At 41.6% G+C, this 20,368-nt stretch overlaps 1 protein-coding gene across 2 annotated transcripts in view; it reads left to right on the top strand.

Moving 5' to 3' along the window:
• Phactr2 (phosphatase and actin regulator 2) overlaps positions 1 to 20,368 on the top strand; it is a 268,971-nt gene that overhangs the window by 234,256 nt on the left and 14,347 nt on the right. For both annotated transcript variants that reach the window (XM_038339990.1, XM_038339991.1), the window contains exons 9-11: positions 3,470 to 3,531; positions 5,300 to 5,437; positions 15,855 to 15,931. In XM_038339990.1, the coding sequence (XP_038195918.1) occupies positions 3,470 to 3,531; positions 5,300 to 5,437; positions 15,855 to 15,931 (277 nt within the window). The remainder of the gene's footprint in view (positions 1 to 3,469; positions 3,532 to 5,299; positions 5,438 to 15,854; positions 15,932 to 20,368) is intronic.

Here is a 20,368-nt window from a genome sequence, read left to right as displayed (position 1 = left end):
ATATATATATGCTATTTTTCTATTTCAAAAGGTTATAGATGTATTTTTATTTGTTAAACATATTTGTCTGGGGCCAGTGAGACGGCACAGCAGGTTAAGACTCTGGTAGCAAACCTGACAACTTGAGTTTAATCTCCAGGGCCCACATGAATGTACTTCTACAGGTTTTCCTCTGACCTCTAAAGGTGTGCTGTGGCAGTGTGCTTGTGAGCACGTGCGTGTGTGCACGTGCACACACACACACAAATAAATAAATAAATAAATAAATAAATGTATGTTTAAAAAATAAAACAAAACAAAAATCCACCCACATGGAAACACGTAAAGCAGCAAAAGATCAACAAAACCACAAAGAACATGTTAGGGGAGACCCAGGTCATTTTATGCACAGTGCACCGCTACTACGCTGCTGGTTTTGCTCTATTTTCTCCTCTTTCAGCTCATTCACACGATGCCGGGGCCAAACGGGCTAGGCAGGCAGGTTTCTGCAGTGCCCGCTGCCTTGCAAGTATGGGTGTTGATGATGTATTTACTCAGACACTTCCCTGTGGCTGTCTGAAGTGGCACCCTCTGCTCTGACATAAGATACTGACCCAAAGTTCTGCCCCTTCTTTCAAGAAAGCCCTTCAGTTAATCCCAGTGCTCCAAACAGTTTACATCACACAGTAGGGTTAGTCCTCTAATTCGTCAGCAAGTAAAGGAGACGTGTCCCAACTGACCCTCGCGGTGGACACTTCAGTACCAGCTTCAGGACTTCCCCTTGCCAGTCCTACCACTCTGCAAAGACTCAGAGGTGACCCCAGGGCAACCCCCTCCATCTTTCACCCTCTTTAGAAGAATCACTTCAAACATGGGAAACGCTTAAAGCCAGTTTCCTAGTGTCAGGGAAGAGTTCCCAGATGGTACAGCCCTGTTTACTTAAACTTCCTCATCGGCTCTCTTTTTCTTAAACATCGCTGACTGTCACCTTGTTGTACAGCATCCTTAATAGGGTGAAACTAATATTCCCTTTAAAGAAGTGACATTTTACATAAGTAGTGAAAACGTTTGGGCTTTTTTTTTTCTTTGAAAATGTCTTTAAGAAATGAAGCATGGGGATTAGCCGGGATGGAGAGGTGGCTTAGCAGTTGAGAGCACTTACTGCTGTTGCGGAAGACCTGGGTTCGATTCCCATCACTCATAGGCAGTTTACAGTTGTAAACTTCAGTTCTAGGACATCCAATCTCTCCTCTGACCTCTATGGACACCGAGCACACACGTGGTGTGCAAACATAAATGTAGGCAAAACACTCATAAAATGCAATGAATACATCGAATTTTTTAAGTAGCTTTAAAAAAAGAAGTGAAGCAAGGTAGACATATAGGAAGACGTGACTAAAATTATGCTTATTAAATTATTATTTCTTTCAATATTATGTCATCACAGATCTAGCCTTGTATAGCTCTGATTTTAATCACATTAACAAGAAGTTTGGAATTTGTGTAATATGTATAATTGACAAACCACAAGATTCATTCAGCTCACATTTATTAATCAACCCTTTGCGTATACTTTAAGGGTACAGAAAGACATATTTTTGTGAAGTCATCAGCCAAGCTTACAGTTCATTCATAATAAGATATCTGACTTATAACCAAATCCATTTGATGCCAGAACACTCTCTTGTCTGAGAGTGATTTCAGTTTGTCTGTAACAACAAAGGTCATTGTCTTACATATAAATTGAAAGATGTATTTGAGAAGAAAACAGAAAGTTCAGTATGTCCAGAGAAGGAAAAAGATGTATGGAGAATATAAGCTGGTCATTGAGCAAATGCCTGTAGGTACTGCCCATATTATCCAAGACTAACTTTTTACTCTTGGAACCAGTGCTTAGTGGTGAAAAGTCCATTTAAAAATTTACAATAAATGTATTTTGGAGTTAGAGGAATTGATTAGTCAGTAAAGAGCTTGCCACGTGAGTGTGAGGGCTTATGTTCTAACCCCAGCACCCACTTTAAAAACTGGATGTGTTAGACGGGCAGTGGTGGCACATGCCTTTAATCCCATGACTTGGGAGGCAGAGTAAGGCAGCTCTCTGTGAGTTTGAGGTCAGCCTGCTGTACAAGACAGGCTACAAAACTACAGAGAAACCCTGTCTTTAAAAACAAAAACAAAAAACAACAACAAACAAAAGTGTGGTGAGGTACAGTTACCACCTCAATGCTGGTTAGGTAAGTGGATTACTGGGGTTCTCAAGCCAGATTTCACAGCCTAATCAGTAAACCTCGGGTCCCAGTGAAAAACACTGTCTTAAAATCCAAGGTAGGTAGAACCAGATGATGACATTCAAGGTCCTCTGATGTATACTACACACATGCGGTGGCGGGGAGGGAGAGAAAGAGGAAGAGAGAGAGAGAGAGAGAGAGAGAGAGAGAGAGAGAGAGAGAGAGAGAGAGAGAGAGAGAGAGAGAGAGAGAGAGAGAGAGAGAGAGAGATTTAAAAATAAAACTTTTGTTGGGTGGTAGTGGTACACGCCTTTAATCCCAGAACTCAGGAGGCAGAGACAGGTAGATCTCTGTGAGTTCAAGAGCTAGTTCCAAGACAGGCTCAAAACTACAGAGAAACCCTGTCTTTAAAAAAAATCAAAAATAAAGTAAAATAAAATAAAACCTTTCATAGAAGAGAATTTTTCTGAAAGTACAGTCTTTCAGAATGTAAGTATTGTATGTATTTTACTAATACAGATGAGAGACAGGAAACAACACACAAAAGCTTTCCAAATAGCATCCCATAAATTCTGAAGGCTGTCTATTTCTTTAAAAATTCTGAACTCTTTTTTCAATCCCATCTGTTGGACTGCATGAAATTGCACTACTTGATGAAGCACTAGAGAAAAAGACAACTTTGGAAAGTTAAAGTCACACGAAAATAAATAATTTCTACCCGCAGTACAACTTGACCCCATTCAGAATGGTGGTTTGAAAGCCAAGGCCCAAGGAATGCTTACATTTTGCTTCTATGGAAACATAGGAAGACAGATCAAATATTTTGGTTGGGCTTGAATGGAAGTCAGCAGCTCGGACATGCATGGTATGGTTCTAATTTGTTCTTTTAATGTGCCTTAGAGTTTTCACATGAAGATCAGATCCAGAAGTAGATTTTTTTTATCTGAATTCTGGTAGATTATGTTTCTAAGACTGTGAGGTGGTCAGCAATAGTATGGGTATGGAACAAAGAATCAGGAAGCAATGAGGTTTCAAATCAGTGAAGACAGTCAACCAGTTCTCTAAGGCAGAACGATACCATTGCATGTATGCATAGATATTCCATGCGTATGACCACTCTTTCTGAAGAATCTTTTGACAGATTTCTAGGGTGATGGCTTCTGTAATCAGCATATGCCAGAGCCAGATAGTTGTTCCTGGTAGACTTTTCTGATTGTATGATCATCCCTAGTAACTATACTTATGCCTCCCCTAATTAACAGAAAAGAATGAAGAAGAGGAGCAAGAAGCAAAAATGGAACTCAAACGGAGACTCAGCCGGAAGGTGATGACATTTTAACTGCTAATGAGCCTGCGTGTTCTGGGATACAGTTTACCTTCATTAGATACAAACCCACTCTTAACGTGTGACTGGGATGTTTAGGAATGAGTGCTTCTATTAGGCCACCATGTGATCCAAGGCATTAAAATCAACAATACAATGCACACGAATCAATTATCTTCTTCTTCTTCTTCTTCTTTTTTTTTTTTTTTTTTTTTTTTTTTTTTTTGGTTTTTTGAGACAGGGTTTCTCTGCAGCTTTAGAGCCTGTCCTGGAGCTAGCTCTTGTATACCAGGCTGGTCTCCAACTCACAGAGATCCACCTGCCTCTGCCTCCCGAGTGCTGGGATTAAAGGCGTGCGCCACCACCGCCCGGCGAATCAATTATCTTCTATTTGCGTGCTATGTTCATTTTGAAAAGTTAACAGCTTGTACATTGTTGTTAATGATTATGAAAATAGGTATTTTAAGTGAAAAAAGTTTAAATACAAAAATGAACAAAAAAGATGTCATACACAAACCTTCCATTTAGAGAGCCAACATTAGGATTTTAATATATTTGTGTGCTTTTAATTAGGTTTAAAAATGCTCATACTCTCAATTTTATCTTGGAACTAATAAATAAGTATTTTGTGGCTATTAATGATTTGTCTCTGCTCTATAGCAGGCCTGGGTGACTAATTTATTGAGTGAATTTGAGCTTAGTGTTACCACAATTGACAAATGGCTTATCTCTGTAACTCAGGCAATTGTTTCTACTTATTTACAAAAATACAAACCTGATCCCAGGACCACGACTTTTTTTTTTCTTCTGTGCTAAAAATAATAGCCTTTGGAAAAAATAAGGATGATGAGAATTTATATTTCATCAAGAATCCTTGTAGTGGTTTCTCAGATATACCTTCCATACCTGGAAGAGAGCAAGGTAACTAAAGTGTGACCCTGTAGCTGAGTGTGTGGCCTGACTCACGTTGTTGAGGGCTGGCTGGGGAGCTCACAACAGAGCATTCCGAGGTAGGTCTGGGTTTCTTTCAAGTGTAGGATTATTCCAGTCTGTCTTGGCACTTGTGAAAGGATCAAGAGAGTAAAGCAAGAACACCCCAGGACTGGCCGGATTAAATATGTGATAAATTTGAATGGGACAGAGGACTTGGTAAGAAATTCCCAAGAATAGATATGTCAGAAAGATTGTAAGAAGGAGTGTCCTCCATGAAGCCTCCTTTATCTGCCAGTCACCTGTCCTGGCTGTGGCAGCCAGCACAGGACCTGTGCCCATCTCTCCAGGAAGACCACACTGAAGCTACACCCTTCTCTGAGCCATTTCTGCAGGGAACACTACGTTTCTACATATGCCAGACTCACTTGGAGCAGAGACTCATTTCGATTTTTCTAGGAGTTTCATAGCTTTTGTCTTAGTCCATCGGCCACCACCATAACTGTCCTCAAACTGTATTTCTGGTGGGCTTTCACCACTGTGTGTTCCTGTGACAGAGATGACAGGCAAGCCTTAATCTTAGTGCCAGGCATGCTATGGGGAGTCGCACAATCCAGACAATGGCCAAAGGCTGACCTAGCTAGCAGTGATGATTTTCTGGTCTGGAAATGAGGGCATGCTGCTTTCTAGGTCTCGTTACAAATTCCCAAGATGCCATTGCTTTTCTTTTAATACCTCAAAGTGACCTTAACTTTGAAGCGTTCCTGCCAGAAACCTTGCCACCTAGAGGCTGTAAACGTGTAACTGATCTCTGCCTTTCCCTCCTACCCTCCTGTAGCTCAGCCTAAGACCTAGTGTGGCAGAGCTACAAGCCCGAAGGATCCTGCGGTTTAATGAGTATGTGGAAGTCACGGATTCTCCAGACTATGACCGCCGAGCTGACAAGCCCTGGGCCAGGTTGACACCTGCAGACAAGGCAAGTATCTCAGTGACCGTTGTGCTTCCAAAACCTGTACACTCATCCTCTGTTCAGTCATCCTAGTGCCTTTCTCCCTCTGGAAGTTTAAACACAAATGGACTGGGTCTCAGAGAAAGCTGGTCCTAAATTGCTGTGTAACCCGTCCTCGTTCAATTGTAGTGGTGGAGGGTTTCCTCATTGTGATAGGAGGGTTTCCTCATCATTATAACAGTCTTGGTTATCAGCTTGACTGGATTGCAAAATACCTAGGAGATCATAAAGCGTGCATGCAGATGTGTTTTGTCAGGCATTGCCTAGAGGCAGCTAGATTGAGAAGTCTAAAAATGAATTCATCCCTTGACAGATGCATAGTATTACTGGGCACTGGTGAAGTGTAGTAGGTAGGACCTGGTTGAGAGCACAAATATGATGGGAATATTGGGAGTTACTTCCGGCGGTGGCCTTGTCTGCTTCGCTGCTATCAGGCTGCTGTACTGGGAACTTCTTTTCTCCACTGCACCATCCCTGATGGGCTGACATCTCCGAAACTGTGAGCTAAAATAAATCTTCCCTTTAGTTGTTTCCAAGAGAGGTTTCATAGCCTGAGATTAATACCAACCATTTGTTTTTAAGTTTTTCAAGTTACCAGTTTACCAGTATCCCTAACAATGAGTTCATAATGTTTTACTCTCAGTGAAACCTGGCATTGAATAAATACATACCATACCCGTGACTGAGTATTTAATGATACCATGTAGAGACGCTTCTTAAATAAATGATGCATTTTGTCAAGCATATACTGTGTGCAAAGCACACATTGGAGATGTTTATACAGAAACTACTTTCTCATCAATAGAAATGAAAACTAGGAAGAAATACAAGAGTAGGAGGGAAGAAGTTGGGCTGAGGGTATATGGAGCTCAGTGACAGACCACTTGGCTAGTAAGGGTGAGGCCCTGAGTTCAAGTCCCAGTGGGGCTGAATAGAAGAGTGGAGGCACAGCTAAGAAAGGCATCCCAGGAACATTTTAGAAAAGAGTGATAGAAGAATAGTGTGGAAGAAACCACTGAAAGATATGAAAAGAGAAGACACATCGGCCAGGAGAAGAGCGTTAGAGGGATGGCCATGAGAGAAGCATTTCAGAGAACTGACTGCTGGAAGACACTAAGGATAAACACGGTCGCCAGGGTCTCAGCTGTGAAGGGAGGAGGTACTGTGAGTTAATCATAAGCCAAAGAAGGGCATCAAAATGGGAGTCTGTCTCTTTAATTTGGGAAAGAATTTTTTTTTTTATTTTTTTAAGTACTTATGCCATTTGTTGGTTTGCTTGTATGTATGTCTGTATGTCTGTATGAGGGTGTTTTTGTATCCTGGAACTGGAATTACAGACAGTTGTAAGCTGCCACGTGGGTGCTGGGAATTAAATCCGGGTCCTCTGGAAGAGAAGATCATGCTCTTAACCGTTGAGCCATCTCTCTAGCCCAAGGGGTCAGGGGTGGAAATTTTAACAATATTTCCTTGAAGGAAGGAGCCACAAAAGGAGGGGAAAGGTGAAGTCTACATGAGGAAAAGTTCGAGCGAAACTCAATAGTTAGAGCAACAAGCTGACATTCAGTAGAGAGCAAGAGGAGGAGGTTGAAGGTGGGATGGTGCACACAGCCAGGGAACAGGCACAGAACAGGGACTGAGGGAGGAGGCTGTGGACAGATACCTTCCTGTGCAAACACACTGTCAAGTGTGCACAGGAACTTAGATTCCACTTCTGTGAACTGCTGGGCTTTTGCTCATCTTCTCCTGGCTTGTCGGATTCCTGCTGACTCATAGGGGTTCTCTGTAGATTTGGGTTTCTATATGTTGAAAATAAGCGTACGCCTGTTTCCGTTTGGGGCTATGTCAACTGTGCTTATGGGACTTGATGATGAAAGAGAAACGCCTTAATACAGCTGAGTTTAGTCAAACTCTTTCCTTCTGTGTTATGATTTCACTTTTGTCTTTTGAATTCTCCCTGGGCCAGAAGGAAGGCTCGGCACTTGCCTTGACAGTCTCCTGACCTGAGCTCCATCGCTAGGACCTCCAGTGGAAGGAGGGAAGCACCTTCCACGTGTGTTTGAATACTCAGGGCCCTGAATTCACATATGCAGTAAATAAAAATGTTTTGAAAGTCTTCCCCTCATGTACGAGCTACGTCATTACATGTGTAGAACAAACCATATTTGTGTTATAAAAAAACTTTGTTATGAAGCTCTATCTTGAGAAATGACTCTTTTCTCTGAAGCTTCTTTTATTTAATGTTACTTTGAACTATGTGACTGAAGTGAATCACTTCAGACTGTCTTATGACTGTGGATTCAGACCGCAAACCAGGTGGACAGTCGGCTTACAGGTTCAATTCCTCAGCCTACCTTCCCACCCACCCCACACTGACTCCAGCTCCAAGTTCCCTTTGTTGTCCTCTGGGGTTCAGGCAGCATATCTTCATGTTAGGATATTCCATTTGGTCTCCCCCATCTTCCATGTCCTGCCAGCTTTTGAAAATGACTGCTTAGATTCACCAGATTTAATGCAAGTGTCCTCATGTCAAAGACATTTTCACTGTTTACTTTCCTTTCCTGGGTTACCTCCCTTTGTTTGTCTGCTTTCCCAGAAGTTTCTACTCTCTTACCAGCCATTCAATGCATTTAAGATAGTTTTTAGTGCTTTGTTTATCATCTTCACTGTTTTTCAATGGAAGGGTTAAACAAGGCATCTAGCGTATCCTCTGGCAAGAAATAGATTTATTCCAGTTACTCTCCTTCCAGCTGTGGGCTTTCCCCACTCTCCCCTCATTCAGCGACTTCTAGTTGACACTGCCACAGCCACTGTCCCCATAAAGTAAGCTATCATAAGCTTAGTGATGAAGAACAGAGAGTTTTGTTATATCTTGTGGATTTCATAGCTTGGGATATATTGAAGCATCATTTGGGCAATTCTGCCTTCCATGGTTGACTAAGGTCCTCAGTGTCACATACTTGGTGACTAGGCTGCTCTGAGAGGTCCAGGACTGATTCTCCAACATGTCTTGTGTCTTGGTTTCTATGGCTCAGAGGTAGAGCTCAGCTACTCTTATACATTGCCTCTTCGGCGTGAGTCAACAGACCTCTTCCCTGAGCTGGTTTCCCTCACATCAGGCTTCTGTCCCCAGAGAGTCCAGTAAAAGCTACTTGGCCTTTACTAATCATCCTTAGAAGTCTGTTGTGGGATATTTGTGCATTGTGTCAAGATGTATTTGCTGTGGTTGGTGTAATGAAAAGCTGACTGGCCAATCGCTAGGCAGGAGGTTTAGGCATGGCTTCTGAGTCGAGAAAGGAAGAGGAGGAAGAATCTAGTCCCTTGAGAGATGCCAGCAGCAGGGAGAGGAAACAGGAAATTCAGGATGGAAGAGAGGTAATAACACATGGCAGAACATAGATTAAAATAAATGGGTTAATTTAAGTTATAAGACCAGTTAGGTGCAATTAATTTCATAATCAGTAAGAAGTTTCCGTGTCATTATTTGTGATCTGGTGACCCAAAGGAAAGTCTGACTACAGAAGTCACTCAAGCTGCACATCTGCTTCATTCTGTTGGCTCCAACAAGTCATAAGGCCAGCTCAGACCCAGGGGAATGGGGTAGATAGCTCTACCTCTTGTTAGGAGAACGGTGAAGTCATATTGTGTAGACTGAAGGTGATACTTTAGCCATCTTAGAGAAGTAGGATTTGCCATATCCATTGCCAGCCACCTGATTATTCAAATGCCAACCTTTATACAGGCCAGATAAACAGTAAAACCCTCGACTGTAGGAGTGACAGTTGACATGACTAGCCACCCTTATATGCAAACTCAGTTTCCATTCCCATAAGAGCCATTCCTTGCCTTTGTCCTGTTTGTGGGAGGCAGAGCTCATCTCCAGCTACAATGGGCAGAGATTTTTTTAAAAGAACATTTTTTTAAATATTTATTTATTATGTATACAATATTCTGTCTGTGCATGCCTGAAGGCTAGAAGAGGGCATTACAGATGGTTGTGAGCCACCTTGTGGTTGCTGGGAATTGAACTCAGGACCTTTGGAAGAGCAGGCAATGCTCTTAACCTCTGAGCCATCTCTCCAGCCCCTTAAAAGAACATTTTGAACTGAGACAAAGATAGGCTTTTGTCTTGAACTTGTTAAACCTAAGGTAGTTGGGCCTGGTCAGGTTTTCTTCTACAAGTCCAGTTTCTGTTCTGGAGTACTCTAAGGACATAGGAGTCTCACATCTCCCTTGAACATGGCATCCGACCCCAGGGCAGAGCTAGACTCCCTCATGACTTACAGGGGTGGCTCTTTTCTCCGGATGAAATCTCACACATTTATCCTGAGACGTGTAAAGACCTAAAGGACAACATTTTTAGGGCTGTGTTCTTATTGTCTATGTTCCCTAGGAGAAAACTGTTTTCTTTAAGTAAGAATTTGATTTAGACCAAAAAAGTATACTTTTAAAAAAGTAGAAAATAGAAAAATGCAAAAATTAAACATGCTGTTTACATACAGTGTGTTTTATACACCTGTTTTTGTGTAGTATGTATTGCACATCAAGTGGTGTGTGCTTGTTGTCAAATAGCTGAATATCCAGACTCACAAACAGGAAAAATCAACTGGAATTTAGATCGATGCATGGCATTTTTAGAAATATCTGAAAATATTGTTTTCTCTATAACACTGAGAAAAATTAAGTGCTCTCACGTCGTTGTTACAATGTGGATATACAAGGATTAGGTAGATGGTTCTGCCCAGCAAGCCTGAAAACCATAGCCTGGATCCTCGAACCCCGAGCGAGAAAGCTGAGTGTTCGGTATATACCATAACCCCAGCACCAAGGGGCAGAATTAGCTGGCTCCCTGGGATGCCAAGCAGACAGTCTAGCTGAAACAGTGAGTGCCAGGTTCACTGAGACAAAACTGTTCTAAGAAATATGTGGAGGTTGACTGAGGAAACTTCCTGATGTCAACACTGGGTTTCCATGAATGTCCAATGAGTGTATGTGGGTGGGTGTGTATACATAGAAACACACACAAAGTGTGTATAAAGAAATATGGCCCGTATGCTAAAAACATTTTAGTTAAGGATAAAATTAGCATACTAACTGCATTACAGCAAAAAATATTGATTTTTATTACTTTTGCCTTAAAATGTTTCATAACATCTATTAGATTTTAAATAATGTATTTGATTTAATTAATGAGTTAATTAATATAAAATTCATTAAGTGTGACTTAACTATTGTGTTAAGAATTAGCCTATGAAGGGGCAGGAAAGATAACTCAGCAGTTATGAGCATCAGCTGTTCTTCCAGAGGACTAGGGTTCAATTCCAAGCACCCACATGGTAGCCCACACCTGTCTGTAACTATTTCCAGAGGATCTGACACCTTCACGTGGACATAAATGCAGACAAAACCCAATGATCAGAAAATTAAAACAAAGTGAAAATAGAAAAGATTTAAAAAAAAAAAAAGAATTAGGTTATGAGGCCAGCAAGATGACTCAGTGGGTAAAATGTTTTTCCCCAAGCATGAAAACCTGAGTGTGGTCTCTGGGACACACGTGCTGGGAGATGGTCTTCCTCTAACTTCATCCATACTGTGGCACGTGCGACCCCCTACACAAACACACAGGCAGGCACGCATACGCAAAAGCAAATAAATGTAGCTTTAAATTTGTTTTATTTTTTAATTTTTGATCTCTATACTCCCCTTAAAAAAACCTAGCAAAAGTCAAAATGACTGAACACTTGTATTACTTTTTTAAAGAAAATGAAATTCAAATATTATTTAGACGCCGAAAGTAATTTCAGTCCGTGGCTCCACAGCTGGATGGAAATTTAAAATACTGATGAAAGTTTCAGCTTAGAAAATTCTAGCGAGCTGCCGAAGAGGTTTGGTACTGACAAGGGCGCCATTGTGCACGCTGTGAAGGGCCTTGTCTCTAAGGGCCAGGGAGGACATGGGGCTGGGTGGGGGAACTGCACGTTGCTGGGAGGTTCTGGAAAGGTGCTCAAAGATGTGCTGAGAGGAGGCATAAATATATGTTTTGAGAAAATTTTTAAACTAGGGAGACGAAAAGTCTTTCCAGGAATGCGCTGTCTAGCCAGCTCCTTGGGAAGAATGTGATCCCAATTCCCTGTAGAATGTCATCCGTTGACTCATAGAGTGCACGCTTCCCTCCCCATGACATGGAGCTTAATGAGTCAGCCAGCAATCCCCCCTTTGATACCAGCGTTTTAGCACAGAAATAAACAAAAGATATCGACTGGAAACTCTAACTAATTCTTCTCTCGCAACCCACGCTGTCATGTTGGAAATGGCTGCCAGAGCCATGTTTTCAACCAATTGCCTGGTGTTCCTTGCCAAGAGGTGCCCCTGAACTGCCCACAGCTGATCAGATGGGGGATGTATGTGGCTACTCACCACCAGTCAAACTTAAGCTTCGTTTTCGTCATTTTTGTGTCCTGTGTTTAATTCCCATGTTACCGGCCACCACTATACATATGGTCTCAGTGCATCCTCCTTCCATTTGGGGTTGCTATTGCCTCTGTCTTCTTTGAGGTCAATTTCAGCTGAGTGGTTTACCTAGGGTGGTCCAGTACAGCACCTCGGGATTGGGCTCCAATCCCACTGCCTCAGCCTATCTCTTTTATCTTTCAGCAAAACCAGCCCCAGTTACACTTAGATGGAGAGTATTCGGCCTAAAATCTGGTCTCATCTGAAAAAAGGAGGTGGGGGGAACAAAGCTATGTTTATACTGACCCTGTATCTGGTCAATATAAAAGATCTCCTTTTTCCTCCTTCAAGCCCCTAAGCACTCTTCCTTCTTACCTAATGCAGTAACTGTTAGACTCAAAGTAGGTCCTTAGTGAGTAGATTTTGAAAATGAAGACTGTCCCCATAATCAGGCAAATGCGTACACCCTGCAGGGTTATGCTGATTACCATATCGTTACATACAACTGACTTTTCACTTCTAAATGCAAGCCAGCACGCTCATGAAAATGAGGCAGTTGTCTGGATTAGCGAGGCCCCAAAGCCCATTTTATTGGATGTATGTAAGGCTTGTAGGCATATGAGTGACTCCATTATAATCATTTAAGCGCTTTTGATATCCAGTGGAAAATAAACCCCTCTGAGCCTCTGTTTCATCTTAGAATACTGTTTAGGTTATCAACTGCCTTGTAACAAACCAGCCCTAAGCTACTGGCTTAAATCAGTGATTATGGCGCTTGCAAGTTTGTGGGGGAGGAATTCTGGAATGCGTCAATCCAGGGGTTTATTTCAGGCTCACATGGCATTGGTGAAATGCTGGGCCTTGAAAACCCATTCCCAAAGTAGTTTCTTCGTGAATGTGTGTATGTCCTCTTGCTCCTTGACCTCTGTCTACAAGGCATCTCGTCCTCTGAAGTCTTTCTTTGTCTTGGGGTGTCTCATACTACAGCTTGCTCAGGGCAGTCAAATGTGTTTTATGTGGTAGCTGGCTTCCAAAAAGCAAATGTCACAGAGCCAGGAAGACACTCACCTTCAACTGGTGTCGTGGAGCGACAACTTTACTTGTTTCCTTATTCAGCGTTGTGACATGGTTTATACCCAGAGTCAAAACCAAAGAAGCAGACACCAGCCACATCTTAGGAACACAGTGACAAATGGCCTCGCAGAGGAGAAAATGGGATGTGTTCACGTCTAATTGGCTTTCTGGGGAAAGCAGTATGTATGAGGGGATGTGGGCACTAGAGGGTTACAAATTTTATTAATATAAATATTGTGTGGAATGGGGGCACAGTTTGTAGTTGTACTGATTTATAAACTCCATATCCCAAGTGTTTCTCTCTGAATGTTTCTCCTGGATTTTGCCAGACTCTTCAGCTGGTAGCCAGCCCTCGGTCACTAGTGAGTCCTTCATCTTGTTTATGCTAAGCTCTCCTGTAGCTCTCCTGCAGCAGGGTCCTCTTGCGCTCCAGTGAATTGTCTGTAATAAAAATGAAAGAATTGTTAGTCACAGTTCAAATAATATACCTTTTAAAAACTTCATGATATTTTATTGGTAACTCTACAATATTCAGCACATTTTTTTTAACTGAACCTGTCATCAGAACTTTTTTAAATTGTTTTTACTGAGCTATATATTTTTTCTTTACTCGCCTCCCTTCTCCCACCTCCCCTTCTACCCTCTCCCATGGTCTCCATTCTCCCAATTTACTCAGGAGATCTTGTCTTTTTCTACTTCCCATGTAGATTAGATCCATATATGTCTGTCTTAGGGTCCTCTTTGTTGTCTAGGTTCTCTGGGATTGTAAATTGTAAGCTGGTTTTTCTTTGCTTTATGAGTGAGTACATATGATATTTGTCTTTCTGGGTCTGGGCTACCTCACTCAATATGATGTTTTCTAGATCTGTGCATTTGCCTGCAAATTTCAAGATGTCATTATCTTTTTTCCACTGTGTAGTACTCCATTGGGTAAATGTACCACATTTTCCTTATTCATTCTTCAGACACGGGTCAGCACATTTTTAAAAATATACTTTGAACTAATATTCTTAATTGTATCATGAATTTTTATTCCTATTTTCTAGGTGAGTAAATTCTGTAACTTTCTGTTACTGTTAAAAAAGAATCCCTAAAGCCGGGCGGTGGTGGCGCACGCCTTTAATCCCAACACTCGGGAGGCAGAGGCAGGCGGATCTCTGTGAGTTCGAGGCCAGCCTGGTCTACAAGAGCTAGTTCCAGGACAAGCTCTAGAAACTACAGGGAAACCCTGTCTCGAAAAAAAAAAAGAATCCCTAAAATAGCTAACATTGTTGTGTCTTGTGACCCATGCTGAATAACTGTGTCACGTGGGACATCTGAGAGTTAGTAATAAAAATCATGACTGCTGTTCAGGTTCCCCCAAAGAGACTTCCAGACCTGAAGAATAATCTAGGGAGAGGAGACAGTCTGTGACAACAGGGCTTAATTATTGCACTAAAATATACTTGGAAGGAAGTCTGTGAACTGTAGAGTCATGGTTAATGACAGGAAAGAGCTATGGAGAGGTCTCGGGGCTTTCTACTATCTTTTCCCTTTTTCCGAAGTTCATTGACTTTCAGTCGCAAAGTAGATTCTCCTATCTTTCTGTGAAGGGACTTCCTGTTGTGGTTTATTTTGACATTCTGTGTTTATCTGGAGCCAATCCCTTTAGCACAGATGGCAGAAGGGTGTTTTATTCCTACTTTTCCTTTTATATGAAGGAAAGCATTCTTTGTGTAAAAGACATTTATAATCTTCTGTGTTTGAGCTGAATAGTGCAATATACATGGAGCTTAAAAGATCTTTTTAGTACTTTTTATATGAGTAAAATATCTCTTGTAGAGAAAAAAAAAGTCGGAAATAAAAATAAGTCAAAAATTGAAACTAAACTCATGCATAATCCTGCCACTGCCTGTTAACAGACAGCCAAAGTTAGCATTTGGAGGGGTGTCTCAGCTTTCCAGTCTGCATGCATAAGCATTTTTGTTGTACATGGCATGGGTTATGTGTTCCTTAAACAAGGCCACCTATTTGATATTTCTCTGACTGGCTTTAAATGCTGTGCTGAATTTTCAGTCATTTGTCTAAACTTTCAACATGAAAAAAAATAAATAGCAATTGCCTTCTTAACATCCCGTGGCTGCGAGTCAGAGCTGTGTTGCTGTGGGCGGGCCTGTGGGCTCCAATGTCAAACTTCCCTTGGAGCAGGATATGGATTCTCTGAAAAACCTCATGCCTTGCGTTTGCCGTGGTCGGCAGAGGGTGGAGGGACATTCTAGACCCTACTGCCGCCTTCCCCACCAAGGACACTCTCAGGGAGCCCCCCCCAGCCTCCGTTTGGCTTCCAGCTGACTGTCCCTCCCCTGAAATGCCTGTGACCAAAGGTGTTTATGGGTTAGAAGTAGTTCTAGAATTTGGGATATTTGTAAGGACATATGAGAAAAGGTAACTGAAAGATGAGGACCGTGTCCACACACAAAGTTCTTTGATGGGGCCTAGCATGCATAAGGCCTGGGTTCAGTGTCTAACCCTGCTTTAAAAGAGTTCAATTGTGTTTGTACATACTGCACACACATGTCCTGCAGGTCATTTTACATGTTTTTGCCATGTTTCCACTTTACAACCATCACAGGGCGTCAGGTATGGAATTTTCAACTTGTGGCTCACACTCCGATACTCAGAAAATTTAAGTTTTTGAAGATCTTCTAATTTTGTTTTTTATGTCAGGGGTGCTCAGACTGTAATGTATTTCATATATTAAGTCTTAATGTGGGATAAATTCTTTCCCCAAAATGTTAGATCATAGAAGACTATCTGTCTCGTGGATGCTGTATATGTTGGGAAAATATGTGACCTAAATTTTACTTCATTTTCTCCTGTTTAGGCAGCAATAAGAAAAGAACTAAATGAATTTAAAAGCACAGAGATGGAAGTCCATGAGGAGAGCCGACAGTTTACAAGGTTGGTAGACAACATCGAGTTTTGCAGGGTGAGAATACTCAACACAGGAAATTTCATGCTGGGTATAATGTGTAGTGATTTAATTTTTAAATGTGGTGCGGCAGAAAAATTGTCTAATGAAGGTTTCGGCTTCCCTTGTCTTTGTCCTTCTTTGCTCTTTTGGTAAGCTAGAGTTTTGGTGGCAAATTTAAAGATACGGCTGGACCAAATTATCAATGTCTAGACTTTCCTGATTGACTTGATTGTGTCTTTTAAGTGCACCTAAACTGATCTCACTGGTAAAAAAGATTCTACAATGAGGTCTTAAATTTTTCTTTCAGTGAAGTGTGAATCATTCTGAAGGACTATACTATGGTTCTCTTTTCAGTTTTGTTTTTAGGCCAAAAAACCAAGAATTGTCATATTCTGCTCTTAAACCGATGTCAGACGTTCTGTGCTTTGAACAGATACTGGTGGCAGGCAGTGTGGGAACATATGTGTTACTTATTGCTTACAGGATAATAAGTAACTGAATTTTGGCAGAAGCTAGATCTTATGATGGGAATCAAGTTTTGATTGGCTTCCTAGGCACTGCTGGGATCACCATCAATCTCTGGGATCATGAGCCTGTAAAGAAAGAAGCCTTCCTTTGACTCACAAGCCCAGAGATCCCAGGGCGTGTTCAGTTCTTTCTACTGCTTTGGGGCTTATGACAAGGCTACACATCATGGTGACAACACATGGGGACACCACTCCTTCCTGCTGTGGCCCAGGAATGAGAATAAGGTAGAGGAAGAGACTTGGCCCCATTGCCCTCACAGTCAAGCCCCCAGCGACTGCAAGGTCCCATCCTTAAGGCTTACAGCATTCTCTGGAGAACCAAGTTGAAAACTGGGACTTTAGCACTTGGGCACCTAAGATCCAAATTTTCACAAGTGTAATGCTGTGGTTTGTCTCCCCACTACTCTTTGGTTTTCCAAATGACAGAATCTGGGGAGGGGGGGGAGATCTGAGTGCTCATGTTATCTAATTTCTAGAAGTAACAGCCATTCTATTTAGTTACAATCTCATACATATATTAGCTTTGCTTTATGTAACAAGCATATTCCTAAAATTTTGCTCAGAAATTAAATTTTTAGAAACCAAATTGAGTGTCTGAGGTGATAGCTCCATGGGTAAAAAGGCGACTTTCCACACAAGCATGAGGGTCTGAGTTTGGATCTGCAGCACCCATGCAAATAGCCTGGCATGGCCACAGAAGCCTGTGATGGCAATGTCGTGGGCGCAGAGACAGGAGGATGTTTGGGGATTGCTGGTTGCCAGGCTATTAGGGGGCTTGTAGGGCAGAGAGACAGACTTGAGCTCAGGATTCAGTGAGAAATCCCGTCTCCTCTGACCTCAGCATATGTTCGCACATACATGTACACAAACTCATAGCAACACACGCACACACACGGGGGCACACATGCACGCGCGCGCGCGCGCACACACACACACACACACACACACCCAATTGAAGTGATAGAAAATTCCAGGAAATGAGTGCACGAAGAAGACAAGGTTCTCTGTCTTTCAGAACACAAGTAATTAGTGCTGCCCTAATTGCGTTGTCTCGATGCCGTGATCTAGAGACAGCCTCAGTTGTAGCTGAGTCTTGACCGCTGAGCTGCAGTGTCTGCAGTCATCCCACACAGTCATTCAGATTGGTTTTACTTCTGTAAACCTTTCCTCTATGTCATAAGATCTGATAGCTTCATCTCCTTTCGATGGCCTGAGGTGAGAATAAATTACAGCAGAAAATAAGCAAAAAAAAAAAAAGTATTTTGTAATTCTAATTTTGTAGTTTTCATTAGTTAAATTTAATTAAATTTTGTAGTTCTAATTCTCCAGGAATCATTTATGCTGGAAGGCCTTCTTTCTGTTGTGTTCTTTAAGCAGATTCACTAAAATTAGCCATAGGGAGATATCAGGGTCGTTTCTTTTTTATGTCTTTTGTATATGTAATGATGCATTTTAATTAAGCATTTAAGTAGTGCAAAAGTTTATCAATAAAAATGAATCCCCTACTTATTTTCCACCCTCATCTTTATCCTCACGGGGAAGTGCTACCTAGCTAAGGGTTAGGGGATGTACTTCTAGGCATTTCTTTTTCTGTGCATTTATGAATGTGTCCAAATATAATATACTTGTGTGTACAGACTGTTATCCACATCCAGCACGTAGAAAGCCTGTCCCTCCCTGTGGTCTGTATGGCGCTCCTCTATCTCCGTGACTGTGGCGTCCCACAGATAACGTGCTACGCACTACTGAGCAGGTTCTGCTGGTTGTTCGTGACACTTCAGCTTTTCACAGTTGACACTAAGTCACTGACATCATGGTTATGTCTGTGTGCCCATGCCATGATTTCTGTGGTTGCCCCATTGACTGGATTTCCTAGATGACTGGGTTCATGGGTTTGGTAGCTTTCAGTAGACTCCTCTCTGTTCTCATTTAAAACACTTCATTTACTGACTCACAGAGAGTGCTGCACGCTCAGTCACCGTCATCAACAGTTGATGGGTGACTGACCTCAAGGTTTGTGCTTTCCAGGATAAATAGGAGCACACTAATTTCCAGATGGATGGGCCCCTTCATTCATCTTTATTGACCCTTTTTCATTTATTTATTTAACGTTTGTATTCAAACCTTTGTAAATTTTCTTTTGGATTGCCTGCCTTTTTGTTTTGTTTTGTTTTTGTTTTTCGAGACAGGGTTTCTCTGCAGCTTTTTTAGAGCCTGTCCTGGAACTAGCTCTTGTAGACCACGCTGGTCTCGAACTCACAGAAATCCGCCTGCCTCTGCCTCCCAAGTGCTGGGATTAAAGGCGTGCGCCACTGCCACCTGCTTTTGCCTGCCTTTTTTATATGGATTAGTAAAATCGGAGATATTAGTCCCCAGTATTTTTTTTTCAACCGGCTGTTAGCCTTTTACATTCTTTTCACGATCTTTAGTGTAATGTTTGCATGCTGAAATCTTTCTGTATTATTACTTTTTTATTTCGTTGGGGTTTTTTTCTGTGTGGAAGGGAGCCAAGAATATAAAACCATTGTTTTCAACTGTTTTTACACTTAAGACTTGAAGCCATTGGGCACTTCTTTCTGTGTATGATTCAAAATCACACATGGAGTTTGCTTTTGTCACCCAGTGCTCAGCGGTCCCTGTGCCGTTCATTGCCCTCTAGATGTGAAGTTTGCTTCTGGCACATCCAGGGATCTTTGACTGTCTCTGCCTTTGCTAGTGACACTCTTGAACTGAAGACTTGTAGTGTGGTTTTCTATTTGATGGGATTTTTTTTTCACCTCCAAAAGCCTGTCAATTATTTACTTCTCTTAAGAAATTCAGGCTAACCTTGTGTTTTATTAAATAATTTGTTGATGTTTTTATTGTTTAAGTAAATGCTAACAGATGAAGGTTAGGTAAGTTTTGAGGTGGTAACAGCTCATGTTGGGGAGATGCGCTTAAAAAGATTTTTTAAAGGTATTGATCAACACTCTTTAAACTATCATTTCAGATAAGGAAAAATTAAGTATTTATACCACCAAAATAAACATGCCTTGCTCAAGAAGTCTGTACAAGTTGACGGTAAAGCAAATGTCTACTGCTATTTTTCCATTAATTTATATGACATCATTAGAGTTGTATTCCAGCAGGGAAGTATTTTTGGCTTTGGAGGTATAAAAATCATGCTGTGATTTTCATGTTGGTGTCAGTATTTCTTTTAAGAGGAAAAAGTTCTAATAAACACTACTCTTTCTAGTCAAAATAATGCAAAAATATGGCCATGCATTTTGCTTAGAAAAGTGCTCCTGAAAAAAGAAAAACAAAAACCAGCATTCTCAGCATTAGCCCCCACATAGGGCATAAACACTGAATCATTATCTATCTTTTTTAAATGCAGCCTAGACACATGGCAGCAATCTTTGTTCTAGTCAGTGCCAGGCTTTATCTTCCACATCAAGCAAGCCTTCCTATCAGATGCTAAGCCTCTGAGACCTGCACAGAGTCAAGGTAGATCATGCTAAAGACTACTCTGTTCCCTACCTGTTATCCAGACACAAACACAGACACACACACACACACACAAACAAGACACACACACGCACACACACAGACAGACACACAAACACACGCACATACACGCAAGACACAAACAAACACACACGCACACACATACAGATAGACACACACATCTACGGCCATACCACTCTGAATGCACCTGATCTATTCTGATCTCAGAATCTAAGCACGGTCTGGCCTGGTTAGTACTTGGATGGGAGACAGACACACACATACGTCGGTCCAACCATCTCCCTCAGGATCTTTGCAAAAACTCCCAAAAGGCTGATGATACTGCTTGTCTCTGGAAAGGAAAGCTGGTTGCTGGGGCACACACAAGAGAGAGACTCTTTGCCACAGAGG

This window comes from Arvicola amphibius, chromosome 8, assembly GCF_903992535.2.
Source record: "Arvicola amphibius chromosome 8, mArvAmp1.2, whole genome shotgun sequence".
Classification (NCBI taxonomy): Eukaryota; Metazoa; Chordata; class Mammalia; order Rodentia; family Cricetidae; genus Arvicola; species Arvicola amphibius.
The sequence above is the reverse complement of the archived record's forward strand: the minus strand, read 5'-3'. Positions and strand labels throughout refer to the sequence as shown.